This window comes from Narcine bancroftii, chromosome 5 (assembly GCF_036971445.1).
Source record: "Narcine bancroftii isolate sNarBan1 chromosome 5, sNarBan1.hap1, whole genome shotgun sequence".
NCBI lineage: Eukaryota > Metazoa > Chordata > Chondrichthyes > Torpediniformes > Narcinidae > Narcine > Narcine bancroftii.
In genome coordinates, this window is record NC_091473.1 from 240,746,147 (window position 1) to 240,772,778 (window position 26,632).

The 26,632-nt window shown below is 41.4% G+C and overlaps 1 protein-coding gene across 6 annotated transcripts in view; it reads right to left on the reverse strand.

Moving 5' to 3' along the window:
• celsr2 (cadherin, EGF LAG seven-pass G-type receptor 2) overlaps positions 1-26,632 on the reverse strand; it is a 278,596-nt gene that overhangs the window by 122,049 nt on the left and 129,915 nt on the right. For all 6 annotated transcript variants that reach the window (XR_011358468.1, XR_011358469.1, XM_069941787.1 and 3 more), the window contains exon 3: positions 51-273. Coding sequence is in view for 4 of the 6 variants with exons in the window: in XM_069941787.1 (XP_069797888.1) it covers positions 51-273 (223 nt within the window). In the remaining 2 variants the exon portion in view is untranslated. The remainder of the gene's footprint in view (positions 1-50; positions 274-26,632) is intronic.

The following is a 26,632-nucleotide window of genomic DNA, read 5'->3' on the forward strand; positions in this document are numbered from 1 at the left end:
TCAGGAGCACAGATGTACACCTCCCTCACGAACCGGCACAATTCACTTACGTGAGTGAGATGCTGAAGTGAAAACGTTGCCGCAAACCTTTGAAGGTTATGAATGACTGGGGTGGAAAGCTGCGAGTGGTCACCTCACAGTACGGCTTCTCGTACTCTCCTGGCAAGCAGTCGCACTTGAAACCCCCGACCAAAAGGTTTACACATGACCCACCATTCCGACAAATTCCAGGGGTGCAGCGGCCCGACCGAGAATTCACTTCGCAGTGATGACCTGAAACAGAGAGACATCACCTTAGTTTCAGCACAGGAAACTGATTGCAACTATTTGACGGTAATACAGCAATTACCTATCTTTGCTGCCCATGGACATTCCGTGACCTGCTGAGTTTCTCCAGCACTTTTGTGTATTAAGCAACCAGACAAAAGTTGACTTGCACCAATTTTCAAACCACTTTCTAGGATGGAAAGTGGATCTCTGGTGAATAAGTTAAATGTAAGATAGGGGTTGAATGATTGTAAGATGGGAAAATAATTCAAATAAGGAAATTCTGGTGTGCTCTCCAACATCCTATAAGCACCTGCCTGTGGGCTGGTGCTCCTCCCCCTGCCCCCCACCCCCATCATTTTGTTCCTTATTTTGATTATTCCTAGATGAAGGTCTCAAGCTTCATCCCTAGTTAAGTATCTTTATCTTTTCTACATAAAGTGCACTGTTTGACCTGCTGTGTTTCCCCAACATTGTGCTTTTGCTGGAGAAACTCAGCAGGTCACGCAGCATCCATGGGAAGTCAAGAGTAAGCAATGTTTTGGGCCTAAGTGCTTTGTCAGGTAGAAGCAAAATACAATCAGGCTCTGTTTCCTCAGGAGTACAACATGGCTCTCGTGTTAACGATGCCCCAGGTAAAATAAAAACCCAAAGTAGACCAAAATCCAGCACCAAACTGCACCTGATTCATTTACACTGATGGACGCTATCCATAACGACAAACTGTGGCTGCTATTGAACAGACAAAAGCTGGAGGGAAGGGGGGGAGGGGGGGAAGGGCACCTCACACAAACACTCCAAGGACATGCAAGTCCTTGCATATAAAAATGGAGAGAAAATGGAAAAGCTCAGCAAGTTAGACAACATATTTGGAAAAAAAACAGTTATTACTTCATTGCTTCCCATGGGTGCTATTGTTCTTGCACTTTTATGTACTGTACTAACCCCAGCATCTGCTGGCTTCTTGTTTACACCAGTTATCATCACTTTGAATCTGCAAATCTTCTTCAAAATCGACTTCCAGATTTTTGATTCCCATGAGAAATAGGCCAGGAGGAAATGCCTGTGCAGGTGAACCCTCAAAGCTTACTTTAAGGCCAGGCCATCCAGTGACGGCCATGGAGAGTCCTCAAACAACAGAACAACATGGAAATAAATATTATCACCTCACGAGGTCAATATGATCGTCACATGACTTTTACACCCTGCAGAGTGGAAATCCAGACAGTATTTTTTTTTGTGCAAGCAACTTAGCAGAAATCCATTAAAATAGCTGGAGTCATGATTCATTCGTTGATGTGTTGTATTCACTGCAACTGGAACAGCAAAACGAGATGCGAGAGGATTTGTTCAATCTGATGCTCCTGACCCTCACAGAAATAAAGCAGATAAAATCATTTTCTCACTAATACTGGCCCATCTGATAGCCAGCAATCTGGGAGACTTGGCAGAGTTTACGATGAATGGTGGTGAAGGCTAATACATTACAAACATTTAAAAGACTCTTAGGTAGGCACATGAATGCAAGAAAAATAGAAAGTCGTAAGTGGGAGATAGGGAAGGTTTAAATTGCTGTGGAATACATTTGCATATGTCAGTAAAACATCAAGGGCTGAAGGGCCTGTATTGTGCTGTACTGTTCTAGATCTATCATGGCTTTAATGGATATCCCTGTCAATGAATCAGAATCAGAATTTATTGTCATGAACAAGTCATGAAACCTGCTGTATTGTGACAGCATCTTAGTGCAAACAATCATATTATAACCATCTTACAACATTACTATAAATAAAAAATACATAAAAATAGTAGTGCACAAAAAGTAAGACAGTGTCTGGTTCATTGATCATTCAGGAATCTGATGGCAACGGGCAAGAAGCCGTCCTTGTACCATTGAGTGCTCATCTTTAGGTTCCTGCACCTTTTTCCCTGATGGTAGCAGAGTGAAGAGGATGTGGCCTGGGTGGTGGTGGGTCTTTGAGGATAGAGGCCGCCTCAGTGAAGTCTGGCGCCTCTGATGTCACAGACCGAGTTAACAACCCTCTGGAGTTTATTCTTGTCCTGAGAGTTGGCGCCTCCATTACCAGGCAATGGTGCCACCAGCCAGAATGCTCTCCGTGGTACATCTGTAGAAGTTTTTACAAGTTTTCGGTGACATACCGAATCTCCTCAGCCACCTCACAAAGTATAGCTGCTGGCGAGCCTTCTTAGTGGTTTCATCAGCATGGAGGCTCCAGAGGACAGATCCTCGGAGATGTTGACAGCCAGGAATTTGAAGTTCTTGACCGTCTCCATTACTGAGCCCTCAATGAGGACTAGCTCGTGTTCCCCTGACTTCTTTCTGGTCCACAATCACCTCCTTAGTTTTGCTAACGTAGAGCAAATTCAACATCTATCTCCCTTACGTAGGCTTCCTCAGTGACGTTTATAATTCTGCCGACAACTGTGGTGTCATTGGCAAGTGAAGATAGCTTTGGAATTGCACCTGGCCACGCAGTTACGGGTGTATAAAGAGTAGAGCAATGGGCTAAGCGCGCGTCCTTGGGGTGCGCTATTGTTGATAATCCGTGAGGAGGAGACGTTATTTCCAATTCACACTGACTGTGGTCTTCTGATGAGAAAGTCAAGGATCCAGTTGCAGAGGGGGGTGATGAAACTTTTACCTTGATCTCGAAAACAATCCAGGCATGAGTGCGGGTCCAGAGGTCTTCTCATAGAATGCTGGGTATCTGAGAGGCGGTACCTCAGAAAGTCTGTGCCTGCAAGTATGCATTCCATCATAGAAGATGAAGAGGTGTGATATGGGTTTCTTGTGGAAGTAGGCTGTTCTCTGATGGATATACAATTGCTTGCTTCAGCGAGACCCCAAACCAGCCCGTGGCTAGCAACAAGCAAAATGACAAGGATCAGTGAAGGACCGCCGCCAGTGAAGTCCCCACTGAAGCACCCCTAGCATGTGTACCACAACCAGTGCCATCTCCAATTGAAATGAAAAAAGGCCAGGAACAGCACTCATAGCCACTTTTAGTGGACCCTGTAGACTTCAAAAGGTGACCTGTGTCATTTTAAATATCAAATCGTGCAGTCAATTGGTGTGACATGCTGCTGTTCCACAATGTTTTGCCATAATGGTGGATAGTTAAAAGACAATTTTTGTGCAGTTGACCCTGGGTAAACATCAGGTGCACTAAAATGAGCCATGCACAGAAGAACTTGGTCAATTTTACTTCTGGAACAAGTTCACCAAACAAATAAGGCACTCTGCGATCTGATTTCCAGCCTCAATTCTGACATTTAGTTCTCCAGGATTAAAATGTGCCCATATTGCTAAATGATGTTTCATTATATCCAGTAGAGGACAAAGGGAACACATTGGTCCCCATCATCTTTTGCTGAAAGAATATGACTGCCATAAAAGCAGAATGCTATTGGATAACAGGAAGCAAATCAAAACAGAGATCGCTGGAAATAAGTAGCAAGTCAAGCAGCACCTTTGGAGAGAGGAGAGCAAAGGCCTTTTCTGTCTTGCTGATGCCACAACAATGCTCAGCAATATTAGCTCCCTTTGTCTTCCATGCATCCTAAGAGCTTTCCGCATATCCCCAGTGTTTTCTGCTTTTCTACCCATTATCAAACTTGCTGAGCACTCAGTAATCGGTGGCAAAATGTGATTTGCAGAGAAGAGCAGACCGAAGCTCCGCAGAATCGTTCGAGTTAACACTCGACTTCACATGCTTTCAGAAATAATACCAACCAGCAATCATCAAGGATCCACCTCACCCAACACACACTCTGGTCTCACTGCTACTATCAGGAAAGAGGTTTAGGTACCATAAGAACATATACTACCCTTCCACGTCAGACTCAACAACAAACTCAACCAAAGACTCATTTAAGGATTCTTACTTTTGCACGACATTGATTTTTTTTTTTGTTCTTCTGTATTGAAGAATCAGGTTGTTTCCATTTTTAAAAATTTGTTTACATATATGTTTATCTTCCTGATTACAGTTTTTTGGACTACCAATAAGTAGCAATTCTGCCTCACCCACAGGCAAAAAAAAAAATCTCAGGGTTGCATGCGATCTCATACATGTTCTCTGACAATAAATCTGAATTTTGAACTTTTCTACCCTGGGGAAAAAGTGCCGGCTGTCCACTCTCTCTGTGCCTCTCATAATCTTTGGTACCTCTGTTAAGTTACCTCTCATCATCTTTCACTCCAAATTAATCCAGGCAGCATCCTGGTAAATCTAGTCTGCCCTCTCTCCAAAGCTTCTACATCTTTTCTAATGACATGACCAGAATTGAGCACAATCCTCTTTAAGTGTGCTCTCTAACCTGTGTTGCAAGTCTGTAATGTTATCTCATGGCTTTTGAACTCAATCCCTTGACTGATAGATGAAAATGGCTTGTGGACCAGGAACTGCTTATAAGGACCAGGATTTGTGAGGATGCCAATGGCGACACCAGGTGCTGACAGCTTCCAAATTGCTTTAAGACATGTATTGTGGAGAGTCATGGCTGTCATGTGACAGCACTGCCCATTACCTGGTTGGAAGACTCCACCTGCCAATTAAGGTTTGGCTCTGCCCCACCCATTAGTTTTAAGTACCATTGTATTTGGCCTTGAGCCATTGGTCTTGGAAATCAATTCAACCTTGTTAGCACCGAGCCATTGGTCCCCTGTGGATTACCTTGCCTCTTCCTCTTTGCCATCTCCGAGGAACCACCCTGCTTCACTCCAGGCTAAGTACTGTGGAGCGGCGCTAGAGAAATCATTTGGAAAGTTGTGCTCTGGTAAAGAGTTGGGAGCATCTTAGTTTCCCGAGAAGCACAGAGCCAGTCATGCCTGCATTTGACTGTTTCTTTTCCTTGACTGCATGCAACTCTAATGGTGTGTGTGTGTGTGTGTGTGTGTGTGTGTGTGTGTGGCTACTGAGGTTATAGAGGCAGTGTGGTCTTCAAAATGGTGCTAGATCAATGACGCTACTTTGTGCGCCTTTATAGGGCAAAGATTTTGATGTATATTATGTACCTGACACTAAATGGAATTTTGAATTTCTGCCCAGGGAAGCAGTTGTGGCGACTTCATTAAACATATTTAAGATTCAGTTAGATAGATTTTTACATAAAAAAGGAATTTGGTGAAATGGAGATGAGGTAGATGGAGTTGAATCAATGATCAGATCAGCCATTACCTTATTGAATGGTGGAGCAGGCTCGACTGGTCGGATGGCCAACTCCTGCTCCTATTTCTTGTGTATCTTAATACACTAAGGATTAGATTATGATTTCCCAAGTTTAAAAACAAGCTGTTAATCAATGAGATGCAATTCTATGAAAACATCACGGCAGGCTTTTTATTTTCCAGCCATAATTTGATTTATGCCATTTGAAATGAAAAAGAGTGCTGGTTAGAGGTGTAATCAATTTAGTTCCAATGATTGCTTTATTGTTTATAAAAAGAGTGACTGGAAGCCTCTTGCTGTCAGATTCCTTGTGTTTACTGTTTGGAAGAGATAACAAGCGCATGTTGATTCAAGCAATTATACTTTTGAGAAGCAAAATGAAAGTTTGAGGCTGGCCATTTTTTTATACATTTGGTAGATTACATGTAATCCCTCAGGACATCTATTGGGATATTGGCAATCTGGCTCATACATGAAGGCGCAACATTAACTTTAAGATACAGTAGCAACTAACAGAGAGCTGGGCAAATTTCCGAACTAGTCCTAATACTTCTGTACAATTCAAAGATCAAATGTCACTGCAAATGTGCAGAGAAAATTTGGGTTGGCCAAACTTGTTTAACGCAAGAGCCACATACAATAAACTTCAGATGTTTGAGAGACGCAAGACATGAAAAAATATTACATGCACGTTTTGTTAAAAATATGGTCAGCTGGGTAAGTCCATGTTTGGGGTGTCAGGACCTTGGATGTGCAGGCGGCCGGGGCCAAAAATGGTGGGGGTGGGGTCAACTATTACACGTGTACGTACGGTATACCTACCAAATATTTTCAATAGCATGTCATGCCCACCAAATTACCTTTGTGAGCACTGGCTCCTACCATTCCTCTCTTAGCCAACATATATCCACAAACAGTACATTATATGTCAGAGCCGCATGTAGTCACCCCTGGTCTAAAAATTGCATATGGTGTGACAACATGTAACAGGTAATGGCCAAAGTGAGTTAAGTAAGCAAATTCGAAACCATTGGTGTATGCCTTTCTCCAATGAGCCTATCAGCAACAACAAATAAAAAATTCAAACAAACTTTAGTATTTACTATCAAAGCCCTTCCACAGACAGTAATTTTTGCCCCACCCAAGCCACAAAGGAAGGGGCTCTCAACCATTAGAAAAAGCAACAAGTCTTTCCGGTGCAGTATTTCATAGGTATTCTCCCTCTATTGTACCCACTGCATTACGAGTTCCTGCACAAAAAGGGCCTCAGTGTAGATCATGTTTCATATCTGGACTGACAGCTCCTGACATCAGTGAAACTTTAGGAATGATGATAGATTGATGGTGACCTCTTGAAATGTGTCATATCTCAAAAATGGCACCCTTCCAGATTGAGCATGGGATGTGGGAGATGCAAGTGAGGAGATAAGTGCTAATGGGAAGGGAAGTGTGATTACTGAGAATGCATTGCAGCAGAATTTTAAATAGTTACATTTTAAGGAAGTTTCAAATAGTATAAGCAAACATTAAATGTTATCATTTTGAAAGGAAACCAAGTTTATTTAAAAAAAAATTATTTATTTCCTTCTTCCCTAATACCTCTGTCCAGTCAGTGAAGAGTTGGGTGGGTTCATGATACATGTACAAAAGTGATTTTTAATGACCACGAGCCAAATATAAGAGTCAATAATGAAGTACCAGGCAATTTGACCGAGTATACAGGACATCATCATTAAGTCTATCATATCTGTCCAATACAGCAATCCACAGGATTTTTCTCTAGACTCTTGAGCTTTGAGAACATAGCTTCACCTTGTATATAGCTAATTCCCTCTTGAAGTTGACAACCTGCCTCTAGTGAAAAATAGGTTTACCTCAATCTATTTCACTGTACATGCAGTAAAATAAGTAGTAAAGAACTTGGACTCGATTTGGATGGAGCACAAAAAAGATAGCCTTAGCTGTAGCAGAAAAATTTATTATGTCAACCTGGAAATTAGAAGATAGCCTGAGAATACAGCAATGGGTCATAGAAATGAATAAATGTATTCCATTGGAAAAAATAACATACAATTTAAGAAATAACATCACAGTATTCGAACAAATTTGGGAACCGTACATGGAACACAACAGAAGTCCTACCGCGGACCTCCACCGCCTAAAATGACAGAAGGAGAAGAAGACGAAATGAACTGACCCAGTGTGTAAAAGTAGAAGACACAAATTTCTTGTTTATTTTCATTGTGTGATGGCATTGTTTCATGGGTTTAATGTATCATATAGGTTGAACGTTGAGTGGGTGGGGGGGGGGGGGGGCGAAAAAGAGGGGGGGAAAGGGGAGAAAATGACACTGTGTATATTCAAGAGGGAAATGTTTGTGTGTATTTTGGTCAGTATGGTTCATAGTGTGAAAAATAAATTAAAAAAAAAATGTAACATTGAATTGAGTCCCTTGTCTTTTACTCACTGGATTATCTGGGAACTGTTACATTTTCTTATTGTTTTCCTCAGAAGCCATACCGATAAATTTTACTCTGAACATTTAATGATTTCTTACCAACAGATGAAAATGTTGTATATTATCCCTCAGCACACAGCAAAAACACTGCAGGTATTTACCAGGATGAGAGTACAGATAGCACAATCCCTCTACAGCACCAGTGACCAGGCCTTGAATCTGGCACTGTCTATAAGGAGTTTATATGCTCTCCCCGTGCCTGCATACTCCGAGTGATCCAATTTTCTCCCACCCTTCAAAACCTACCGGGGTTGTAAGTCAATTGGGTGTAATTGGGCGGCTCAGGCCTGTGGGCTGCACAGACCTGTTACCGTGCTAAATGACTAAATGGAAAGCTCAGCAACACACGGGGAACAAATCAAATATGAGCAGTCATCCAGCATCCTAAAAGCCATTATATTTGTACAAGCATATAAGAATAAAAAATATTTGGCTTTTCAAGTACAAGGACACAGTGATGACCTTCTCCAACTCAGATGAGCATTCCTTCATTATGGTCTTGTTCTGAAAGAATTGCTTATTGAAATTATTAAATTAACTGACCATGTTTTTTGCTTTAGGGCTTTCATGATATATTCTTATCAGTCCTGCCTATCCGAAGCATTCTTCAGTACATTTTCTTGTTTTCAGTTTTTTTTTTCCTCATTTAAAATTGACTAATATCACAATTGAACTGTCAGAACTCTCCTCGCATTTACTCAAACAAACACCAGTTTTCAGAAGTGTACCATTAATGCAAAAATAATGATGGCTTATAGTATTTATTGTGGCTACCTTTGGCCATCATAAAATCTTAACAATGGGTGTACAAACATTGCTTTAATGACTGCTGAATGCAGAGTTTTACAGCTGAGTCAATTCAGGTAATCTCTACTACTATTGTAACAATTTTTCTTTGGCTTGGCTTCGCGGACGAAGATTTATGGAGGGGGTAAAAAAGTCCACGTCAGCTGCAGGCTCGTTTGTGGCTGACAAGTCCGATGCGGGACAGGCAGACACGATTGCAGCGGTTGCAAGGGAAAATTGGTGGGTTGGGGTTGGGTGTTGGGTTTTTCCTCCTTTGCCTTTTGTCAGTGAGGTGGGCTCTGCGGTCTTCTTCAAAGGAGGTTGCTGCCCGCCAAACTGTGAGGCGCCAAGATGCACGGTTTGAGGCGTTATCAGCCCACTGGCGGTGGTCAATGTGGCAGGCACCAAGAGATTTCTTTAGGCAGTCCTTGTACCTTTTCTTTGGTGCACCTCTGTCACGGTGGCCAGTGGAGAGCTCGCCATATAATACGATCTTGGGAAGGCGATGGTCCTCCATTCTGGAGATGTGACCCATCCAGCGCAGCTGGATCTTCAGCAGTGTGGACTCGATGCTGTCGACCTCTGCCATTCAAAATGCAGACATTGAGCACACAGTGATATATATATATATATATATATATATATTTGATCCATTTCATGTTCAGGTTTGTTTATTATCACCCAATTGTAAAGTGCAACTGACGAAACAGTATTCTCCGGTCCTCAGTGCAAAAACAAGCAAACACATGCAGACAACGATATCTATGAAGTAAATATATACTTATATAAGAATAGATATATATTGTTAAGTAAATAGTAGAGTCTCGGAGGGTTTGTATGAGCAGTTTATCAGTTGTTTAGCAGTTTCATGGTCTGTGGGACGAAGCTGTTCCTCAGCCTAGTCGTTCCGACTCTGATATTCTTAAACCTCTTTCCGGACAAGAGTAGCTGGAAGATGTTGCGTGAGCCCTCTTCAAACAACGATCCTGGTAGATCCTGGAGGGGGGTTTGAGAGAGATTCCAGTGATCCTCTCTACTACTCCTATGGTCTTGTGGATTGATCTCCGATCCAATGCTCCACAGCAACCACACCGCACTGTGGTGCACTCAGCCAAGATGCTCTTGAGAGAGTTCCTGTTGAAAATTGATAGGATGGTGGCCGGTTGCCCTGCCAGCCTCAGTCTTCTCAGGAAGAGCAGTTGCTGTTACTCCTTCCTGACTAGATAGGAGATGTTATGTGTTCAGAATAGGTGACTTCTTAAGTCGATTCCAAGGAACTTGGCACTCTCTACTCTCTCCTCTTGTTGTTGTTCAGGTGCCTTGTTGTTCAGCGTGGGCGATCTTGTCTCTCCATCCATCACGGTCTCTGACCCTCCGAATTGGAGTTGTTGCCTCCCCTGTTTCTAACCATGATGTTAATTCATTCTCTGTCTGCCTCTGCTTCTTTTTCCTTTCCAATTGTAATTAAATGTTCTAATATATCTCTTTGTATGATGTGTTCAAAGAATTTTGATTCCTATTTTCTGATTCTTTAAAGTAATGCATGTTGTGTTTTATTTCTTTGTAAAATTTCTTTCATTGTTATCCTGTCTGTATATGATATGCACAGCATTCTTCTGAGAAGCCACATCTCTGCTGCATTGATTATTTTTCCAATTGCATTTGTGATGGTCCATAACTCACAGCCATACATCAATACAGGAAGAATGTAGCAGCTGAGAGTTCTAAGGCAGATGTCAATTGCTATTTTCTTGTTTGTTAGAAGGTTTCTCATTTCTATAAATGCTGTTCTTGCCATGGCTAGTCTTGCTTTTACATCTATTTCACATTTGCCATCAGATGTTACCCATTGTTATGCCTCTGTGTTAATCGGGAGGCTTCTTAAATAACTTAGAGATGCAAGTTTCAAATAACAGAAGAGATTTTACTTACTGATGTCTTACACCATCTCAGGAAACCATTCACACACGCACGCACACACGCGCACACACACGCACACACACACACACACGCACACACACACACACACACATACCAACGCCCCGCAGTGATGCACTATGTTACAAGTTAGAAGGGTGTATTCTTATGCAGTTACAAAATAGTTCACATTATCCTGACTATATAACACTAATGATCCAAGGTACTTGAAGTTGGGAACTTGTTTCAGGATTTCATTTCCCAATACGATCCTACAATTTGGAATATCTCCACTATTGAGCTATTAATTAATAATGGAGGGTGGTCGTCCCTGGTCCTCCTGAAGTCCACAATCATCTTCTTTGTCTTGTCCTCATTGAGACTCAGGTATTACTCTCGTACCATTTCATGAAATTTTCCACCTCTTCTCTGTGGTACAGCTCATCGTTATTGCTGATGAGGCCAACTACTGTTGTGTCATCTGCAAACGCGATGACTCTGTTGGAGTTGGATCTGGCACTGCAGTCGTGGTTCAGCAGCATGAACACACAGCTCTGAGGTGCACCAGTGTTCCCCATGGTGGTGCTCAATGTTCTGATGCCATCCCAGATAGACTGTGGTCTTTTGGTTTGGAACTCCAGAATCCAGTTAGAGAGAGGGATGTTCAGTCCCAGCGAGGACAGTTTCTCCACCAGTCTCTGGGGATTATGCTAAATTCTGAGCTGAAGTCAATGAACAACAGTCTGGTGTTTGAGGTGTCGTTCTCCAGGTGGGTCAGGATGGAGCAGAGGGACAAAGCTATAACATAAAACCTTGCAGAAAGTCTATGAACTACTCATTGCTATTGGTCAAAGGTTTTGAATATATTGCTAAAAAAAATTGCACCCTTGAAATTTTATTCTAAAGTTCCAGTGGGATCTAGTTTTCATCAATTTAAATAATCCAATGAAATTGTGTATAAGTTGGGCAAGTTTCATTTAGTGAGAAAATACCAATGTAGAAAATGCCCTTCAAATAAATCCTTGAAAAATATGAAAGAAATAATAAACTATGATGATATGAATAACTTCATGACTTGTTCCATGCTTGTTGGTTAAAGCAAAACTTTTGGAATAGATACCAAGAGAACTCTGTTTCTTAACAATGTCCACATGAACAGGAGCAAATGGATGGGTCTTTAGAACATAGAACATTACAACACGGTACAGGCCCTTCAGCCCAGGATATTGTGCCGACCTCTATAAACCTACTCAACAATCATCCCTAACCATGTCCCTAATCCTCTATTTTCCTGCATCCATGTGCCTGTCTTAAGAGTCTTTTAAATGCCCCTATTGTACCAGTCTCCTCCACCACCACCACCACCCCTGGCAATGCATTCCAGGCAACTGCTATGCTCTGTGTAAAATCCATACCCCTGATGACTCCCCTAAACGTTCCTACTCTCACTTTACACAGATATCCTCTGGTATTTGCTATTTCCACCCTGGAAAAAAAGGTACTGGCTGTCCACTCTACCTATGGCTCTCATAGTCATGCAGACATATTTATTGCCACTGTCATGACCTTGTGACTTCTGAAATGAATTGCTTTGCGATGTAAGCACAGCTATAATGCAGGAAATGGGGCAATATTTATTGGGATACATATTTGGAGCCCCTGGTGTTTGCTATTCCTGCGCTGGGAAAAAGATGTTGGCCCTCCGCCTTGTAACTCTCTATTAAGTCATCTCTCATCCTTGTTTTATCCAGAGAGAAAAGTTTTAGCTCAGTAGTTTTCAAACTGCCGCACTAAACTCACATTCCACCTGAAGCAATCCTTATGTCATAAGTGCTCTGTGATTAGTAAGAGATTAATTCAGATGGTATGTGAGTGGAAAGAAAATAAGTGAGAAAAAAAGTGAGTGAAAACCACTGTTTTACCTATACCCAATTGACTCATCATGTGCACGGTTTCATGACTCCAAAGGAAATGGGTCATGACAATTTTTCTCAACCAAAATATTTCAGTAACGGATGGGACTAGATCAGTGGTTCTCAACTTTCCTTTCCCACTCACATACCACCTTGAGCAATCCCTTATTAATCACAGAGCACTTATGCCATAGGGATTGCTTAAAGTGGAATGTGAGTTTAGGGGGGCAGTTTGAAAATCACTGCAGCTCTGTTAACCTTGCCCCATGAGACACATTCTCCAATCCAGGCAACAACCTGGTAAATCTTCTCTGCAACTTCTCCAAAGCTTCCACATTCTTCCTGTAATGTGTTGACCAGAACTGAACACAATATTCCAAGTGTGGTCTTACTAGAGTTTTATAGAGCTACAACATTATCTCTCAATTTAAAGCTTCATCTAAAAAAAGAACAAAGAAGTGGAACAAAGACTTACTAGTGTAGTTTTGTGGAAGGTTTGCCATATGAGGAGAGATTAAGAAATCTAAGCCAGTATATGCATTGTACAAAATTCTTAAAAGGACTGAGCAGACTGGGTACAGAGAGAATGCTTCCCTTGCCCGATGAATCAAAACTAAGGGTTAGAGCCTTTGAATAAGGTCCGACCAATTTAAGACTCAGATGAGGAGAAATCAGAAAGAGGTTGGTGAATCGTTGGAATTTGTTATCTTACAGAGGGTGACACTCCTTATTAAAGGTGTTACATGAATGGAAAATTCTCTGATTGTAGTTTCTGTGTCTATTCCACACATTTAACTCATAACCTAACCAGTGAAATTGATGTCCTTTTTATTTTACCATGAACAAAATCAGCTTAATATTTTCATGGGGAAGCTGACTGAAAATTCACAATTGAAATTCACTTCATAAGAATGGCTCGTGTAAAAAAAAACAAATAAAGGGAACCACAATCCTGCAGGAGTCAGAATTTTCAGGTAATCAAAATGCAAAAGTTGTGAGCCTCTTTCATGCTTGCAAGTGGTCCCAGGATCAGCCTTTAAAGGGTCTAGTGTGAAATAAAAGGAAGAAAAAATTAAAATGAAGGTACAAAGTTTGCCATGGGCAAGTCTCAGCAGGGAGAGAAGAGAGAGAGAGAGAGAGAGGGGAAATTAATAGCAACAAATAGCAATAGCAGACAATTTTTGAAGTGTGGGAAGTTGGTAGCGCTATCACGCACAATTTTTAAAAACTGTGGGGGGAGAAAGCAACGGCTTCCCAGAATGCCGTGCGACAGAGAAATCCCCCCTCCTTGAGTGCTCCATGCATGCAGCCGTGCGTACAGCCCTTTGCCACATGGCATTCTGGGAGGGCAGGTCCGCCATAGCTTTTTCCCCAAATTATTTATAAATTGTGCCCTATAGTGCTACCAACATCTGAGTGTGCTACCCACACTGTTTAAAAATTGCCTTTATTGCTCGCACTTTCTCACAATCCCTTATAAAGATTTATATAGGTCGACACAACAACAACAGGAGCTGAAGGGCTCATACTGTGCTGTACATAAAGTTTAATTATGTTATAATTAGGCATGATTAATTATGTTCAAATATAAGATCATAGTACATTGATCAGGATTTAGGGCAGCCACACCATCGCTCAATGAGAAGGTAGAACAGTCCTAACCCCAGGGATGGGTCCTTGCAAGTATGATTGCGTGCAGTGTCCCCATTAAGAGTGGACAAGTATGAACAGCAAAAACACCATTCCTGGGACAATGAATGGCTGATTTAGTGGGACTCAGGTGTAAAAGGGGCTATAATGTTTGTCATTTATAGATAAACTATTGTTTCTGTTACAACACAATGTACTGCTTAAGGACATGTATTTTGAACTTGAATCACAACGTATTTAAATTCTGGATGAGAGAACTTGAACTGTGCATTCTTCATACATCAAACCAATAGATTGAATCATCTTCTTGTGAGAAATGGTTGAAAGAATTCTTACATACAAACTATGAACACCTCCAAAACCTCAACCTCCCAGATTTCTGCCACCATGCACCTTCTTCTTATAAAGAACAAAGGTGGAAGGTGCATGCGAACACACCACTTGCAAATTTTCCACCAGAGCACACACCATCTTAACTAAGAGATTATTTTACTTCCCAGCTGGGTGTAAATCATCCAATCCCAATCTTCAGATGATTGGGGAAGAACCTTCGCCAGATGGGCTCTCCCAAATGAAGAGGGCAGCTCCATGATACACCCTGAAGAGTCATTAAGGATAGGCAAAAGATCCTGTCAATTAATAAATTTCTTTTCAAAGAAAAGTCAAGGCCCCTGGCATTTTGCAAGACAGACGGATTATAATTGTATGTGAAACTGATTTAGTATCGCAAAAGAACAAACATTAAAGCATTTGCGGACGTGCAAAACTTGCTATCTGAAAATCCTACCAATAGAATCAGTTTCTGTAAAAATCTCAAAAGATAACCAGAGTTGTATTAAAATTATCTTTTTTTTTTAAAAAGGAGCTTCAAAATTATAGGACCATCTTTAATGATTAATTACTCTTTTGTACCTTTGAAAATTCAGGACGTCTCATCTTATTGAACTTCATTTTGTTTGAAAAAAAGCATGATCGTCATCGTAATTGTCCTTGATTTCTGTTGATGAATGATTTGCCAAGGAAATTAGCAAAGGTCTTGTTCGTGTAACCTCGTACAATTAGTGCTGGTTAGACTGAGAAGCGATGAAATGATAGTGTGACAAAAATTGACTCTGTTATGTAAATGACAAGGATATACCATGTGACAGATTTCATTGATTAGAGTGTCCTAAGGGTTGAGAGAAAATAATGTGAGTGAAAGGAAAAGATGCTATGAAGGGTTCTGGGGCAAATGAAATTCTGCATATGTCTCGAGAGGTACAGATGGGGCTATATTGGAGAACAGTGGCAAATGTCTTCTTTGGCTTGGCTTCGCGGACGAAGATTTATGGAGGGGGTAAAAAGTCCACGTCAGCTGCAGGCTCGTTTGTGGCTGACAAGTCCGATGCGGGACAGGCAGACACGGTTGCAGTGGTTGCAGGGGAAAATTGGTGGGTTGGGGTTGGGTGTTGGGTTTTTCCTCCTTTGCCTTTTGTCAGTGAGGTGGGCTCTGCGGTCTTCTTCAAAGGAGGTTGCTGCCCGCCAAACTGTGAGGCGCCAAGATGCACGGTTTGAGGCGAGATCAGCCCACTGGCGGTGGTCAATGGGGCAGGCACCAAGAGATTTCTTTAGGCAGTCCTTGTACCTCTTCTTTGGTGCACCTCTGTCACGGTGGCCAGTGGAGAGCTCACCACAGAACACGATCTTGGGAAGGCGATGGTCCTCCATTCTGGAGACGTGACCCACCCAGCGCAGCTGGATCTTCAGCAGCGTGGACTCGATGCTGTCGACCTCTGCCATCTCGAGTACTTCGACGTTAGGGATGAAAGCAAATGTACTGCATGTTTAACCACCCATTTGACCAAATGAAGGCTGAATGACAAATTCTGCTGCTGGCCTAAGGATTTGGAAGATTTCAAGGTCCAGGCAGCTTAAAGTGCAGCTTAAATGTGAGAGGCTGAAGAGGAAGCTGGATAGTGGAGAAACACACAAACCAAATGTGGATTTGAGGGACCTGAACAAGGTGTTTCGTTCCCTCGCAGTAAACATGCAGTGTATCACAAGAAGGTCCAACTTAAGTTCAAGTTGGCTTACATTGACTAATAGTGGCCAGCACTTCTTAAAAAGGAAGTTCTACTGAGGCTACCTTTGTAGCTTTCTGGAAGAGAGGGAAGATCTCAATGAAAGCTGTCAGCCTAATTTTCCAATACTGGAGACCTTGGTTGATGAGGTAGATGGAAATAATTAGCCAAGTTTCGGTCTGGCAGTAAAGTTCAAGCATTGTGACTTGTTCTTGGATGCTGAATATTGCCCATTAAGATGAGTACTAGGGATGGAAGTCTTTGCTGTTGCAACTCTTTGCAGAATTCTCATGTGGTCCCCAAGGATACAACCTGTGCTCCATCATTGTCCCCACAGCACTCTGGCCGTCTCAAGCTAAGAGGACAGTAGTGAAGAGATGGACTTCTGTTGGGACAACCTGTGGGTTCTCAAACCCAGCAGCACAGGAGATTCCAGAAGCATTAAACATTCTTGGCCACCTATTCTGCTGTGTCGTAACAACATCAGACATCAGGTTTTAGTCTCAGCCCTGACGTTGAAGCAAGGGGAACACTTCCATTGGGCAGTCAATTAAACAGTCTCCTTCAGTGATTCTTCTTGCTGATGAGAATCATTCCTCAAACACCCATAGTTTGGGGAATGATTTTCATTGCTCAGTCATACTCATTTAAAAAGGACTCAAAGGGCCAATATTTTCTCACAAATAGTGGTAGCCAGAGGAAGTGGTAGAGGCAAGAACAATTCCAACTTTTAAAAGGCAAAATTATGGCAAATGGAACAAGCTTAAGCAGATCACTTGGTTGGAATGGACAAGTTGGGCCAAGGGCCTACTTCTGTGCTGTATAACTATTACACCAGTTTTCGTTGTGGTGCCGTGGTGAGGGCCTTTCTGCCCACTACCAAATCTTTTTTCAGACACATATAAAAGCACGGTAAAAGGCCATTTGGCCTATGAGCCCGTGCCACCCAATTACACCGCCGGTACATTTTTGAATGGTGGGAGGAAACTTGAGCACTCAGAGGAAACCCACACAGCCACAGGGATAACGCACAAACTCCTGACGGACAGCGCCGGTTTTGAACCCCGGTCGTTGTCTCTGTAACGGCGTTGCACTTACCACTATGCTAACCATATCACCCTCCTACTAAGCATAAAGCTTTCTACCTGCTCTGCATATCTGCTCCTCATTCTATCTTTTGCATTGCACTCCTGAAGGTTGGATAATTCTCCTCAATCGGGTTGTCAATGGGAGTGGCTGATATTTTTAAGTACAAAAATTTAATTCATCCAGTGACGAGATAAAAGAGCTTGAATCCCAAAGACAAAAGAAATGTGGCTTTAAAAAATTATTTATTACTCAATTTATTATTTAAAGATAATGGAAAATCAATATGGAATGTTGAAGGGGTATAATTCAACTCTCTCTCATGAATGAAAAGATCCCACTATTTGAAGAAGTCAAGGAAAAACTCAACAGTTTCCTGAACAACTGAAAATAGACCGTCCAACCATTTAGCTCATTTGCTGTTTGTTCAGTCACAACTTTGTGTAAATTGATTGTTACATCCCTGTAATTACAACAGGCCTTTCCATTGGCTCCGAATCCTGAGCAGGTGAAAGATTTATAGAAAGGAAGACTCTGTCATTCTTTCAGTTTATTTTTGCTTATCTATTCTCTTGCAGAAATTAAGACGTCAACATTGAAATGGGAAAAAGTACAGTAAAACCCCCGTTATCAATTCAAGCAAGTGGCAAAAAAAGGAATTTGAGGAAATAAATAAATAAATACATTTTGAATGAATGGAAGTTTAAAATTGTAAAAGTAAGTGTTCTCGAAGCAACATGCCAACACTTGGTGAAGATGGGAGTAAACATTCAGCCAGCGGAATGCCTCAGACATGCCCCGCCTGCAGTAGCTGTTGAATAAAATTTCAGGCAAGCTGTGCTTGAATAAAATGAAGGATGAAGAGCAGGTCGATGTCACTCGCCGCTGGGGCGACAAGTGTCCCCCTATCCCTGCCTAGTAAAACTCTTTATCTTTATTAGTATACTATTAATTATATTAGTAAGGCTTTATCTGTAAACTTGCGGGAGGGGGTTAATTACCATGGCAGCATGGTAAGCGTAGCAGTTAATGCAACACTGCTACAGAACCAGCAACAAGGGTTTGAATTTAAATTTTATAAATTACAGGAATTATCTGATTAAAATGAACCTTGCATAATTAAAAACTACAATACGGATTTTGTTTTCAAATTACTTTCCATTTTGCACTGTCTTTGGACTTTTAAACTGTTTATTCTTAATACTGGTGTATTAGAGTGAGTCTCAAGCAACCGAAAAATTCACATATCCAGTATCTACCAATTCCCAAGGTGCCTACAGCCGAGGGCTTTTAATGTATTATATTTTTTTGCTCAGTCTTTCTTATTGCAGGTGGTGCTTTAACATTTTTGATGTATATGTGATGCATATCCTCATGCCACAAAATTCTTTTTCCATTATGTTTAATTCAGAAAGTTTATTTGCTTGTTATTTCTTTAAAAGAAATCTAGGGTTAAGGAGACCCTTGAAGACAATATTATTGAGGGTAACTTTACCATTTGTTACAAACTGAACTTTCACTGCTATATCACCAATATCCAATAATAAAATCCAAGGCCCAGCTTAGACCTCCCTCGGGTATACTTGTAAAACAGCATCACAACTGAGAACTTCTCATTGGTGGCATCGTTCAGCAACCAGCACTTGTTACTATGGGAACCAGGTCCCTAAGACAGCCTTCTTTTTTTCTTCTGAGAGATGGAAAAGACGTCACAAAGGGTAAGATTGGATTTTACAGCCATGATTTATTTCACAGTTAAGCAAGGACATCGAGTACCAAAAAGAAAATACTCAAATGCAAAGCACAACAATGTTGGAAAAAAATGACAGTAAACGCTTGCCATCAATAGGAATTTGTCTTCAAAACAATTAAAGCAGGGACAACAGAACAAAATAGAAGAATTCAATTCAACTTTACACACTGACTCAAGCTGTTGGAAAGTTAAGGCGACGTGATCATAAAACAAACCGAAGGCTTTTTTTCAGAAGCATTTTGTCTGTACAGAAACAGTCACAGCTGCATTTAGCCCTGGGTTGCTTGGCAAAGTTTAGATGTTTCACTAAATAAGTGAGATTGCCTTTTTTCTTTCCTGCTCACTACCTCCCCAAGATCTTTTTTGCTGAAAAATAGTTTGTAAAGCCTGGAGCCAGTATAATGTGGCAACTGTGAAGGCGACACACAGAGGTCTCTGCTTTCTAAGGAGTCTGAGAGATTTGGCACATCTCTCAAACTTCTACAGGAGCACTGAGGAAAATGTACTGTCTGGTTGCAACGCAGCCTGGTTTCATAATTCTAGTGCCCAGGAACTCAGAGGCTGCCATTGGTGGCAAACATTGCCAGGTCCATCACAGACTCCCATCCACTGCAAATATCATTGTGAAGCGCTGCCTCAACAAGGCAGCTAACATCATAAACAATCCCCATCACCTTGGTCACATCCTCTTCTCATTACCTCTTCAGACAGAAGGTACAGAAGTCAGAAAACCAGCACCTCTAGGTTCAAGGACAGCATTTTTCCAGCAGCTATCAGACTCTTGAACCTTCCCGTTGTGGCACTGTCTGCACTATTACAAATTTCACTATGAATAATCTATTTATTGTATTTATGGATTCTTTTAAATTTAATTTGATGAGTTTACTATTATAGTTTTTTCCTTACAAGTACCTGTTTGGCTGCAGCAAGAATGTATAATGTGTACAACAATAAACTCATTATCATTATCACTCAGGAATTTCTACACTTTCCACCAAGTCCACCATTTTCCTTGTCTTTTCCCTTTGTACCTCTGTAGCTGGACAAGCAGAGTGGCACCCAACGACATCCAGTATGAAAACCATGGGGTCATGCTGGTGCACAAACCCCTCATGCTGAAACTACTTTACAAGTTTTTCTTCACTAGAACCTACAGCAGGCCTGTCTGAGAAGGATAAGGCCATGGAGTACTCATAAGGCCATGGAGCGGGAATCTGATTAAAACATTTTAAATGTTGAAAGGCATGGACAGAGTATATGTAGAAAGATTGTTTCTCATTGGGGTGGGAGGGGCTAGGACAAGTGGCCACAACTTCCGGATTGAAGAACATCTGCTTGGGAGTGAATTTCTTCAGCCAGAGGATGGTAAATCTGTGGAATTTGTTGTCTTTAAAGCTCAAAACACACCATATATAACAACTCAAAACTCAGAAACTCCCGACACCCATCCTGTCAGTTGCAAATCTTATTCCTTCGTCAGATTGTGAGACCAGGCTGATGGTGATACTCTGCGAACACATCACCCCACCGGTGACAGGCAACCGCAACTCAATTCAAGCATCAGGGTGGCAATTGTTCTCCCGTCCCCTGCTAAAAAACCCATAGCCAAATCCTATTCTTGGCTTCTTTCCACCATAACTCCATTTCCCCCAGTCATAACCACTTTCATAACAAGCAGGGGAAAGCCACGGTGAGAGGGCAAAACCAGTTCCGAAGCTAATTCTGCAACAGTGCGTCTTTAAAAGCAGTGCATTTGTTGGCCCCATGTGTCTCACCTTTGTATGGGCTCTTGTTGATGTTAACATTTTTTTTAGGCCTCTGTATCTTTCTGTGGCAGTCTAGATTGGAATCCTCCCTTGGCCACATGTTGCTTAACATTGGCCATGTATTTTGTTGTTGACAGTGTACTCCATGCAATTTTGTGCAAACATAACAAGAATACAAGAAATATTTTCAATTCTGCAACTTTTATGTAATTTTCAGGATTTCTCAAAAAAAAATGGTAAAGCTAATAAAGTCCTTCTGAAAAAAATAAAAACAAAGCCCAGACACTGGAAATCTAAAACAAAAACGGAAACGCAAGAACCTGGCAGGTCAAGCAGCATCTGTAGACAGAGAAACAGTTAACACCTCAGGCCCAAGGCACTTCATTAAAACTGAGAAAGCAAGAACAAAAGTTAGTCAAGGTAGCACGGAGAGCTGTGCATAGAATAAAGGGAATCTCTGCAATTGGATGCAATAAGGGAGCCAATAAATAGGTAGATGAACTTCTTTGTCTGTGCAAGGTGTTGGTAATATAAGACCTCACTTGGAGTATTGTGAGCAGTTTTAGACTCTTCATTTAAGAAAAGATGTGCTGAAGTTGGAGCGGGTTCAAAGGACGTTCACTGGGATAATTTCAGGAATGAAGGTCTTATCAGATTAGGAGCGTTTGAAACTTTTGGCTTGAATTCATTGGAATTTAGGAGAATGAGCGGGAATCTGATTAAAACATTTTAAATGTTGAAAGGCGTGGACAGAGTATATGTAGAAAGATTGTTTCTCATTGGGGTGGGAGGAGCTAGGACAAGTGGCCACAACTTCCGGATTGAAGAACATCTGCTTAGGAGTGAATTTCTTCAGCCAGAGGATGGTAAATCTGTGGAATTTGTTGTCACAGACATTTGTGGATGCCAGATCATTTGGTATATTTAAGTCAGAGATGGGTAAGTTCTTGATGAGTCAGGGCATCAAAGATTATGGGGAGAAGGCCGGATAATGGGGTTGAGTGGGAAAATGGATCAGCTAATGATTAAATGGCAGGGCAGACTTGATGAGCTGAATGGCCTATTTCTGCTCCTATGTGTTATGGTCTTCTGTTATGAAGTCTGAATAAAGTTGTACAGTTTGACCTTCTGAGACAAGGTGAGCAGGCCGGAATATATAAAGGAAGGAAAGAAGGAAAAGACACAGAAATAAGTGCTGAAGGAATTCAGTATTGCCAGGCAGCATCCACAGAAACCAATAGACAGTCAACATTATGGATCGAAAGCTCTTTATACGGAATCAGAAAGGAAGAGAAGAAAGATATGAAAAAAATGGTCAGACCTGATAGAAACAGAAAGAAAGGGCAAGTTATCTAAAGTTGGGTTATTCAACATCAAGTCCTGAAGCCTGCAATGTACTCAGATGGAAGGTGAGGTCTCGTTCCTTGAGTTTATGTTGGTCCCCAAAGTAACAGTGCAGGATGCCTCAGACAGAGAGTCAGAGTAGGAGATGAGAAGAGGAATTATAATGGTAGACAACCAGAAATTCAGGATCATTCTTGTGAACTGAGGTCTTTTCGCTGCATCTGGACTAACTTTCCTCAGAGCTGATGAAGAGTCGGCTCAAAACGTCCATCATTCTTTTTTTCCCACTGATACTGATTGACTTTCTGAGTTGCTCATGTAGACTGTGTTTGGTCTAAAGGTTGAGTGATAATTTCTACTGACAACTGTTGAGTTCCACCAGCAATTCTTTATCTGCTTCAAATATATTACGATCTCAATGCCATAAAGGAATAATGTATTTTCTTTAAAATCCATGCTACAATCCCTCCTTAAACCATAAACAAGCATATTCATGTCAGTCTTGACTTAGTAATAGCGCTCTCACCTGTGTCAGAATAATGTAAATTCTAATCCATTTCTATTAGATGGAACACAAAATTTAAGACACTGGTGAATGCACATTGCACTGTCAAAAGTTGATGATTTTCAGATGGAATGTCAAACAGAAGCCAAGTGTGATCTCCAAGGCACAGGTAATAGATCCCATTGCATTATTTTGACAAGCAGGAGAATTTTCCCTAAAGCACAGGCTATTATTAATCTCTGAACAAACATTGCCAAAATAGATTCCCCAAAATGGATGAATTTTGTTTGAATAAAAGGTTTCAAAATTAAACCTGAGCCAGGAATTCTACATGCCTTGACCCTGTCCCTAGTTTTAGAGGAAGTGGGAGAAAGGATCAGATAACTAGAGGGAATTTTCATGGGACAGGTCAGAATGTCAAAATCTTAAGGATGCATTTGATTAGATCTTTATTCTAAAACCTATGTTGGCTAGGTTTCCAGGTCCTAGGAGAATGCTGGCAGCTAAAAGGAAATCAGAGGACCTGGAACAATGAAGCAAATTCCTTCACTGAGTGTACGCCAGGAGCAGCACTTGTTCTAACCCTACAAGCTGACCAGTAGATTCCTACAATCTTCATCTTCCACAAAGTACAGTAAAACCTCTGGTATCCAGCACCTATGGGCATTGGTCGATGCCAGGTGTGATTTTCCAATTACTTGGGATTTCATGTTGTGTGAATGGCCAACTAACGATGAGGTGCACCAATTTAAAAATTCTATATATTTTTACCTATACATTTTCCGCGATATTTTTGCCAGTTGCTTGAATTCCGGAGAACAGGGATTTTACTGTATTCACCATTCCAAACAACCCGGTCAGCTCCAAAGTTATGACAAGATAGCCTTTCTCAATTCTGCCCCCACAAGGTCACTCCTCAACAAATTTCATGATGCCGGATGATTATCTTCCCCACCCTAAATTAATTCCTCCCCTCTCATTCACCCCCTACTATCGAGTACAAACTTTTGAGACTCTCTCCCTACTTTTCCTCTTCAACTTTCCACAAAAGACTTCTCTGTTAGGCAGTCAATTAACCTATCCATTGGAATACCTCTCAGGGGGAAATCTGTAGGAAAACTGGAAAAGCCACAGCTCTGCACGGCTCCAAAAATGTCGCCCTATAACTGCTGGTGACATTAAGTTTGGGTGGTTTGTCACAAACTGGTTCCCCTACAGCTGTGCTTACTCTAAAAGGCAATTCATAGGCTGTAAAGCCTATTCAAAAGTCACCAGGTCATGGCAGTTGCAATAGATATGTCTGCAAGATCATGAGAGCCATAGATAGAGTGAAAAGCCAGCACCTTTTTCACCAGGCTACAGTAGTAAATACTAGGAGACATTAAGCACACGATGCTGGACAAACTTTATGTAGCAAAGATAAAGATACATAACCAATGTTTTGGGCTTAAGCCCTTCATCAGGTATGACAACATGTAGGCAGGTTCCCAAACAAAATGGTTGGGTGCGTGCATACATTTAGTCATACCTTGATGAAGGGCTCAAGCCTGAAATGTTGGTTATGTATTTTCATCTTTGCTACATAAAGTACAATGTTTGACCCGCTCAGTTTCTCCAGCACTGTGTTTTCTCTCAATACTAGAGGACATCTGTATAAAGCGAGGGGAGGAAAATATGGGGGAGATGTCAGGGGCAAGTATTTATTTTTTAAACAGAGAGCAGTGGGTGCCTGCCATATATTTCCAGGGGTGGTAATGGAGGCCGGTACATTCATCCCGGTAGCCAAAGGGCGACAATTACATGCCTCAATGGCTTCTGCCCTGTGGCACTGACCTCCATCATTATGAAATGCTTCTGGTGATGGAAAACATCAAAGCACACCTTCCAGAGATGCTGAATTATTTCAATTTGCCTATAGATAAACCATTCCACCCTTCTTGCTTCACTCCATTCTGGCCCACCTGGAAAATGATGCCTCATATGTCAGGCTGCTGTTCATTGACCAGCTTGACATTTTATATAATCATTCCCCAGAAGCTAGTGGATATGCTGTCCTCGCTATGACACGACACCCCTCTGTGTAATTGGATCCTGGACTTCCTAATTGAAAGACCACAGGCTGTTTGGATTGGTAGCAGAATATCAAGCGCTGTCACACTGAGCACAGGTGCATCTCAGGGCTGTGTGCTCAATCTACTCCTGTCCATGCTACTGACCCACGACTGCAACGCCAGATCCAGCTCCAAAAGAGTCTTGAGGTTTGTAGGTGACACAACAGTCATTGGCCTCATCAGCAACAATGATGAGTTACACTTCAGAGAACCAAAGAACACTTCAGCACAGAAAACTGGCCTAAACCTCATTCCGCTAGTTCCATTGACCTGCACCCATTCCATAACCCTCCCATCCATGTATCTATCCAATTTATTCTTAAAACTTAAGAGTAATCCTGCATTTACCATGACGGGGACAGCTCAATCCACATTCCCACCACTCTCTGAGTGAAGGAGTTCCTCCTAATGTTCCTGTTAAACTTTTCCCTTTCACCCTAAAGTAAAATCCTCTTGTATTTATCTTTCCTACTCTAAGTGGAAAGAGCCAACTCGCATTTACTCTGTCTAAACCTCTCATAATTTTGTAAATGTCTATCAAATCTGCCCTCATTCTTCAATACTCCAAGGAATAATGTCCTAACCTGTTTAATCTTTCCCTGTAACTCAACTCCTGAAGACCGAGCAACATCCTAGTAAATCTTCTCTGCACTCTTTCAATCTTACTGATATCCTTCCTGTAGTTTGGTGACCAGAACTGCACGCAATACTCCAACTATGGCCTCACCAGGACCGTAGAATGCTGTTACATCAGATTGTACTTGTACAATCAGATGACGATAAACTTGTCTTGACATTTAAGAGACACTTAGGCAGACACATGGATGCAAGAAAAATGAAGGGGCATGGGACTGGGGTAGAGAAGGTTCATATTGTTCAATATGTTCATATAGGTTGGTACAACATCATGGGCCAAAGGGCCTGTTGTGTGCTATAATGTTCTATATGGAAATGAAAATGCACACTTTCTTTACTTGGGAATGCCATTTGTAAATATGGTGATTAAACTGAGTAAGTAAGTGATAATAGCTCCAAGACTGTTCTCAGCACATGCTTGCTGAAGAGATGGAAAATAAAATCTGCCTCGAGATGGTCGGAAACAGTGGTCATGGACAGCAGGTGCGGGCTATATCACAGGATGATCTGCCATACAAAACGTCCTGGAAACACAATGGTATCTAATAAACTGCCATTCAAGTAAGGGATTGAGTGACTGTCAACATCACCCTAGACACAGCCACAGCAAATAATGTGTTACTTTCCAGTGAAAGAGAACACAAAACTCTTCTCGAGCATCTTTATTATCTCACAGTGATGAATCATGAAGAGTATGGGGTCATTTATTTAGTTAGAAACTCAAGGGCCAGTTCAGATATTTTACCAGCTGTTAGAGCAATCATCAATTTTCAGGCAATTGATACCTGTGGATATGCACTTAAAAGGATTGTGAGACCCTTAGAGAAGGTTTATTGAAGATATCCAATGGCTGAATATGCACAAATTATGCCATGCAATGTTAGTTTTGGACTAATCTTACCTTTTCTAAAAAAACGCAAGCTAAAACTCCAAAGAACTCTATTGGAATTCATTTAGATCTTAGAGGACATTGTGGCTCAAGAACAAACAGTATGAAGGCAGGGAGGTGGTGGTGGGGTGCGGGGGGGAGGGGTTGAAGAAGCATCTATACAATTTACCTGAGGCAAAAGTACGTGAATACACAACACTAAGTCCTTTTGATGTTGCTCTTTTTATCCAGAATGTTTA